The 7,104-nt window shown below is 53.5% G+C and overlaps 2 protein-coding genes across 9 annotated transcripts; one reads left to right on the forward strand and one right to left on the reverse strand.

Annotated features, from left to right (window-relative positions):
* Positions 1-27: 27 nt before the first annotated feature.
* Positions 28-4,251, forward strand: Enkd1 (enkurin domain containing 1). Of its 3 annotated transcripts, none has more exons than XM_004661563.2 (8): positions 28-89; positions 273-372; positions 452-646; positions 1,234-1,406; positions 3,150-3,275; positions 3,386-3,549; positions 3,650-3,786; positions 3,878-4,251. In XM_004661563.2, the coding sequence occupies exons 2-8, from the start codon at positions 288-290 to the stop codon at positions 4,036-4,038; spliced, it is 1,041 nt and encodes a 346-aa protein (XP_004661620.2). In that variant the 5' UTR covers positions 28-89; positions 273-287; the 3' UTR covers positions 4,039-4,251. The 3 variants fall into 3 exon arrangements, with proteins under 3 accessions (XP_004661620.2, XP_044990495.1, XP_044990496.1); XM_045134560.1 differs by having other exon boundaries at positions 452-583; XM_045134561.1 differs by lacking the exon at positions 28-89 and having other exon boundaries at positions 215-297.
* Positions 2,934-6,635, reverse strand: Pard6a (par-6 family cell polarity regulator alpha). Of its 6 annotated transcripts, none has more exons than XM_045134563.1 (3): positions 6,566-6,635; positions 5,514-5,736; positions 2,934-5,302 (listed from the first exon to the last, which is right to left on the reverse strand). In XM_045134563.1, exons 1-3 carry the CDS (start codon positions 6,584-6,586, stop codon positions 4,554-4,556), a joined length of 993 nt encoding a protein of 330 aa, XP_044990498.1. In that variant the 5' UTR covers positions 6,587-6,635; the 3' UTR covers positions 2,934-4,553. The 6 variants fall into 6 exon arrangements, with proteins under 6 accessions (XP_044990498.1, XP_004661743.1, XP_004661742.1 ...); XM_004661686.2 differs by lacking the exon at positions 6,566-6,635 and adding an exon at positions 6,093-6,222 and having other exon boundaries at positions 2,934-5,299; XM_004661685.3 differs by lacking the exon at positions 6,566-6,635 and adding an exon at positions 6,093-6,222.
* Positions 6,636-7,104: the final 469 nt, after the last annotated feature.

The raw sequence follows: 7,104 nt of genomic DNA on the forward strand, positions 1-7,104 counted from the left end.
TGACCTCTGACCTTAAGGACGGAAGTCATTTGTTGCCAGGCAACAGCAACTCCGAACGGGTTCCCGCAGTTGGCGGCAAGACTGCAGGAGTGAGAGTCCCCGCGGCTCGGTGGTTGCGGGGAGGGGCCAGGACCCCCGGTCACGGGGCGGCGGGCGCAGGCCAGGCTCAGGCCCGGGCGGGAGCCGGGGACGGGGCGGGGCCCGGCGGAGAGGGAGCGCGGGACCCGGGGAGTCAGCGCCGCGCAGCAGGAGGCCCCGGCGTTCCGTTGCAGGGAGGCGACGGCAGCATGTGCGAAGGTCCGTCCCGCATCTCTGGGCCCATCCCCCCAGACCCTACGCTCTGTCCCGACTACTACCGGCGGCCGGCCTCGGGTGAGTTGGCGGTTCTGCGGTGGGACAGACACCCCGCTCCACCACTGAGCCCCGCTCTGTGTCGCGTGCCGTCCCTCAGCCCAAGGACGCCTTGAAGGAAACACACTGAAGCTGGACCTGCTGACCTCGGATCGTGACCTGGACTCCAGCCCTCTCCGTGTCCCCCGCATCAGGCCCGGAGCCCGAGAGATCCTGGAGCGTGGCCAGCGAGGTGTGGGGGACATGCTGCTGCAACTGGGGGACATCTCCCTTGGTTCCGGGGTCTCCCCCAAGAGTAAGTCGCTCCCTGGAGGAGCAGGGAGGCACTAATTCAAAATCCGAAATCAAAATCCCTTGCTTCTTTCCTGCCATGACTGCAGACTTCAGCTCTCTTGCATCCAGGGAGGGGAAAGTGCACTGCCTCCTAGAAGATGGGGACTTAGGCAGTCCCCTTCCTGCATTCATGCATTGGTGAAACATTGTTTACTTAATGCCTACTCTCTGCCAAGCTCTATACGTGCTAGGAAAATAGAATTAAAGACAAGAGTGGATATCAAGTCAAGGTTCCAGGCTATAAACAAGTGAGGATATGAGTATAAGATACAATAAAGTAATTGGGGGTGGGGTACTATGTAAAGAAGGGAATAAGATGGTATGGTGGAGTAGGTATATAGACTCTAACTTGAAGAGGTTAGGGACAATTTATTTATTTATTTATAATGTTAAGAATTGAACCAGTGCCTCTCAAATACTAGGCAAGTGCTTGACCACTGAGCTACAGCCAATGAGGAAGATCTTTCTGCAGGGGACAGGATGTGAGCCTGTGTGTGATCCACTGTAAGTAGATATGTAGGGCCCAGCCTGGCAGCATCTTTTCCCCAGGGAAGAACCCAAAAGACCACGAGAAGGAAAACCTGAGGCGGATCAGAGAGATTCAGAGGCGCTTTCGAGAGCAGGAACGAAGCCGGGAGCAGGGTCAGCCCAGGCCCCTGAAGGCACTGTGGCGCTCACCCAAGTATGACAAGGTGGAGTCTCGAGTCAAGGTCCAGATGCAGGTACCTGTCTCTCAGAGCCAGTATTGCCTATTTTGTCCAAAGGGGACTAAGACATCTTAGGGCTTAGATGGTGATAACACCAGGACAAATAAGATTTAGGCAAGGGGAAAGTAGAAACAAATATTCCATAGTGATGAAAATTCACACATAGACCTCTTAAGACCAGAGGGAGTACGGGCAGTGGGGATACTAGGTAACTTGTGGGGGGAAATACATAAGATTAGGCCATAATCCCAGCCAGAACTACATCAAAAAGAACTATCTAAGCCACTTGCCAACCTTATTATCTATTTACATGCTTAAGTGGAGATTGAATTCAGGGCTATGCACTGTCACTGAGCTACACCCTCAGCCCTTCTACTAACTTTGTCTTTTCTCTCCCCAGCCCCCAGCTTTCCTTTTTCTCTTTTGCAAGGGCTCCTCTTTTACTTTCCTTTTAAAAATTTTATTTATTTGCATGCAGAGAGAGACAGACACACGCACAGAGAATGGACACGTGCATAGGGCCTTTAGCCACTGCAAACAAACTCCAGATGCATATGCCACTTTGTGCATCTGGCTTTATGTGGGCACTGAATGGGGAGTTGAACTGGGGTCATTAGGCTTTGTAGGTAAACACCTTAACCGCTAAGCCATCTCTCCAACCCCCTTTTCTTTCTTTTTCTTTTATTTTCTTCTTCTTCTTCTTCTTCTTCTTCTTCTTCTTCTTCTTCTTCTTCTTTTTTTTTTTTGTTTCGAAACAATTTCATGTAGCCCATGTTGGCTTCAAACTAAATTGTCCATGCAGAAGAAGCTGGCCTTGAACTACTCCAGCTCCCACTTGCTGGGATTATAAGTGTTTGCCATCACAACAGCCTGTTTTGCTTAATTTCTTTATTTTATTTTATTTATTTGAGACAGTGTTTCACTATGTACCTTAGGCTGGCCTTTAACTCTCAACAGCCCTCCTGCCTAGCGTCCCAGGGCTGGAATTACAGGTGTGTGCCACCACTCCTACCTTTTTATTTTTTCCTTTCTAAGATTAGATCTTGCTGTTTAGGCTGTCCTTGAATACTCTATATAGCTTACACTGGATATAACTTGTAATCCTTCTACCTCATCCTCAACTTCCTGAGTGCTGTGATTATAGGCATGGTTCTGCCATTCCTGGCAACATTTATTTCTGAGGACAGAGAGGAGGGCAGAGGTGAGGGTATGGTGGTGGTCTTCTAACTTGACTTGCGGAGGCACTATTCATCTATCCAGGGATTCAGGAAGGGAAGCAACATTGAGAAAAAAATAGTCACATGAGGCTGTCTCAAGGCTAATGCATTTGTTGGACTTGCAGGAGGTGTGATTGTGTCCAAGAAGCATATTGGATATGGAGGGCTGGATCTCATGATCATGAGACCAAGTTGTTATTTCCAAGCAGGTTAAGGACAATGAGACCAAGCAGCCTCTGGATTTGAGGGCCCAGAGGCCAATTCTCAATGACTTTGGCCAGGAAGCTTGGCTAGGAAGGACAAAGGAGTAGTAGCTGGACCAGGATTAAGGAAAATAGAGAAGTAATTTGTTTTATTAGAGCGGTGAGACACACATCTTTCAATGCTGTTGAGGAGTTCTCCTTGAAGAGGGGAGAAGGCCCATAGGGATGGAATGGGAAGGTCCTTAGAGGCAGGAGGGACAAAAGCATGCTCTGTGGTCTTTGGGCCAGAGACCCTGATTCCAGCCTGACTTACTCTTCTGCTGTGCCCTGCCCTCCAGGAGCCTGGCCCTACCTCTGTGACAGAGCCTGCCCACTTCCTGCGGGCACACTCCCGCTGTGGCCCTGGGCTTCCACCACCCCGTGTCCCCAGTCCTCAGCTCACCCAACAAGGTCCCAAAGCAAAGGTGAGAGTCTCTAAGGGGGCTAGAGGTGATGGGGCAGAGTTCCTAGGGTTGGGATGCAGGGGCACAACACACTGCTGTACGGCCCCCACCATGCTTGCCATGTCCTGCAGGGGCCAGGCCTGGCTGTGGACTTCATCAGTCACAATGCCCTTGCTGCCAAGAGGGCCCCCCGGCGCCATTCCCGCTCACTGCAGGTCCTCGCTCAGGTTCTGGAACAGCAGCGACAAGCCCAGGAGCACTACAATGCCACACAGAAGGGCCACGTGCCTCAATAGTAGGTCCCACTGCCCAACACTCATGGTGAGGGACACCTATGGTGGGTGGGAGCCAGTCTTGGCCTTGGTGTCATCAACCCTGGGCCTGTGCATCTGCAGTTTGTTGGAGCGCAGGGATCTTTGGCGGCGGGAGGCTGAGGCCCGCCAGCATAGCCAGCCAGATCCATCCATGCCCCCTGGACACACTCGCATGCCTGAGAACGAGCGGCTGGAGACACTGAACAATCTGCTCCAGAGTGAGTACTCAGGCAGGGATGGCTGGAGGGAAGCCCCTGGGGACCATGCACCTTCTACACAGCACTTACTGTTACTGGGCCCTTACTGCAGGCCAGAGCCAATTGCTGCGTGAACTGGTACTGTTGCCAGCTGGTGCAGACTCTCTGAAAGCCAAAGGCCACCGTGCTGAGCTGGACAGGAAGCTGGTGCAAATAGAAGAAGCCATCAAGATCTTCTCCCGACCCAAAGTCTTTGTTAAGATGGATGCCTGAGTCCCTCTGTTGGCACTTTGGCAGGGAGCTCTGTGCTGAGAGTTGTCACACAGCTGCAAAGGTCAGGACTAGGCCCTGTCCTAGAGCAGAGTTCCACAGGCAGGAGCAGGACTGGGCAGCATCTCTAAAGCACTTTTCCAAATCACGGGTGGCTGCGGAGTAGCCATCCCAACCTTTTAACCCTTTGGTCAAAATTAAACCTTTTGTATACAGTGCTGTGTTTCCTTAAGAGCTTTTCTTACTCTAGAAATGCCAAGCCCAGTGAACCTTCTGATACAAGGTTTTGGGAAGGTCTCTCCAGCATATTTACCCCACCTGCATCATGTCCAGGGCAGGAAATAGACTTGTGGGACTGGGGAGGAGGATGGAGCTGGGACATAGAAGGACCATATCTGTATTTGTAGAAAATCTTTAATGTTCCCCACTAAGAGGGCCCTGTGAGCAAGCTAACCCCCTACCAAGAAGTCCTTGCCATGTCCCAGCAGCCTGAAGTGGCATGGGGCTACATCTGCCTGTCAGAGACTGAAACCACTACCATTTCCTCGCATGCCAGTCCCCCAGCCAGACCTGGCTTTCTCCTGTCCATCTAAGGAGGGCAGAGAGCTGCCAGCACCAGGAAGTAGACAACTGGGTTGCAGGTCCCAGCACAGGGGTCCCTGAGATAACCCATTGGAACAGGGAGGCTGGCGATTGTCAATGACCAAGTCACTGCTGTCATCATCACTGTCGGGGTCAGCAGGGCCTGTGGAGGGTGGCCCTGTTAGGCGCCCAGATGCTCCTCGTACCACATTATTACGCTGGTTGGCAGGCTTGACAGTAACTATAAGGTTATGGCTATTGGCAACCATCATGTCCGTCACTTGGTCCAAGGTCTTCCCAGCCACTTCAATGCCATTGACCTCGAGGATCTCGTCACTGACTGCCAGCAGTCCTGTACTCTCAGCCAGTCCTCCACGTACCAGGCGGGAGATGAAGATGCCTGGAACCCGCTCTAGGCCCTGGGGAGCCACACGTACACTCATGCCATCCCGGATGTAGAAGCCCAGGGGGCGGTCTGAACCATGCTTGTGCAGCCGCACACGACGGTGGGTCTCAGGCAGTAGGTCCACATCTATGACTGAGGAAACCTGGCGGAAGTCCTGGGGCAGGCTGATTAACAAAGGTGGCCGGGTGCGCAGAGGGGCCACTGGTCGCAGCAGGAGCCCTTTCCTACGACGCTGCAGAGAGTTGGAGGCAAAAGCCAGGCCGCTGGAGTCACCTTCTGCTGCAGGAGAGGGGGGTGCTGAGATTAGAGACTGCTCTCCCACTTGGGCATTTTACAGAGGACAATGTCACTGTTCCCTATCACTTGGAGGTCAGACCAAGGGCAGGGACTGCATAAGGTTAAGCCTGGGAGCCCTGGGTATGGACTTACCCTTGTAGCCCTGCCCTCTCACCCTACCCAAAAGAGGCTGCCCACAGTACCCCATCCTCACCCCGCTTCTGCACCAGTAGGCGCAGCGGCGGGGGTCCGCTGGCCAGGGCGCGATGCAAGCTGTCGTCGTTGGTAAGGGGCAGCAAGTCGCCATGAGCATCGGTATAGCCAAGCAGCACGTCCAGGCCCGGGATCTGGTGCACCACACACAGCAACCGCGAGAACTCCTGGAAACCGCTCACCGAAGCGCGGGGCAGCGCAAAGCGTCGGAACTCAGCGTCAAACTGGAGGCGGGAGGGGAGAGGGAGAGGTGGGTCAGAACAGAGCCCGCACCCCTTTCTCACCCACCACAGGTCTGAGGCTGGCACGGGTGGAAAAGAAAGGGCTGCCGCAAAAGCTGCAACCTTAAGCCCAGACTACAGCTCCCAGTACAAGGGACGTTATCCAAGGTCTCCCCGCCCTCCACATACCCAGGCCACAGAGGGACTTTCAAGGCCAAGAAGGATGGATGAGGGAAGGCGGAAAGAAAAGCAGAATAAGACGTGGATGGAGGACAGAAAGAGGTGATGGAGACCAAGGAGCAGGAAAGGAGAAAGAGGGAATTGGGATCGCCTAAGGCCAGAGCCGGAGGAGCCCTTACTTTGCTCTTCACCTCGACGATGCTATCGGGAGTGCGTGCGGGAGTCTTCTGGGGCCTGGCCATTGCGGGGCCGGGGACAGTGCCCCAGGCAGCCCGCCGAGGCGCAGGTGCTCAGCCCAGCCGGCCCGCCCGCGCCGCCCCGCCCCGTCCTCCCACCCGGACCATGACGTCAAGGGGGCCGGGACACGGAGGAACGCAGAGTCCACGTTTCCTAGGAAACGGAGATGTTGGCGAAGAGGGCTTCCTCTTCTCTTACGTCATTACGCTATAGTTTGCACGTTCCGGGAGTGGAGAGGGAGTTGGCCAATCCGGGAAGAGAATGAGGGAAATGACATTTATTGACTGCTGCTGTCTGTGTTGTCATTTCCAGGGGTCTTACAAGACCGCACATTTTGTAAGTGAGGAAACTAAGTCATAGTATTTTGCGAAATTTCTCGGGATTAGAGGGCTGAAGTGGCTTCGAGTCAACTCACTAGGATCGTCCGCCTCCACATGGTCCTCAGCCATTGGCCCTTTCTTTTCCTTTTCTTTCCTTCCTTCACTTTCTCTCTCTTTCTTTCCTTTTAAAAAAAAGATTTTATTTTTACTTATTTATTAGAGACAGAGAGGGAGAGAGAGAATGGGCGCGCCAGGGATTCGAGCCACTGCAAACGAACTCCAGACATATCCGCCACCATGTGCATCTGGCTTACGTGGGACCTGGAGAATCCAACTGGGGTCCTTAGGTTTCACAGGCATGTGTCTTAACCGTTAAGCCATCTCTCCAGCCCCTCTTCTTTCTTTCTTTTTTGGTTTTTCAATGTAGGGTCTCACTGTAGCTCAGGCTGACCTGAAATTCACTATGAAGTCTCAGGTGGCCTCGAACTCACGGCAATCCTCCTACCTCTGCCTCCCCAGTGCTGGGATTAAAGACGTGCGCCAACACGCCCGGCTCCTTCCTACCTTTCTTCCTCCCTCCTTTCTTTCTCTCCTTCCTTCCTCCCTCCCCTCTTTCTCTCTCTCTTCATTTCTT

The sequence above is a fragment of the Jaculus jaculus genome, chromosome 1 (genome assembly GCF_020740685.1).
Source record: "Jaculus jaculus isolate mJacJac1 chromosome 1, mJacJac1.mat.Y.cur, whole genome shotgun sequence".
Classification (NCBI taxonomy): Eukaryota; Metazoa; Chordata; class Mammalia; order Rodentia; family Dipodidae; genus Jaculus; species Jaculus jaculus.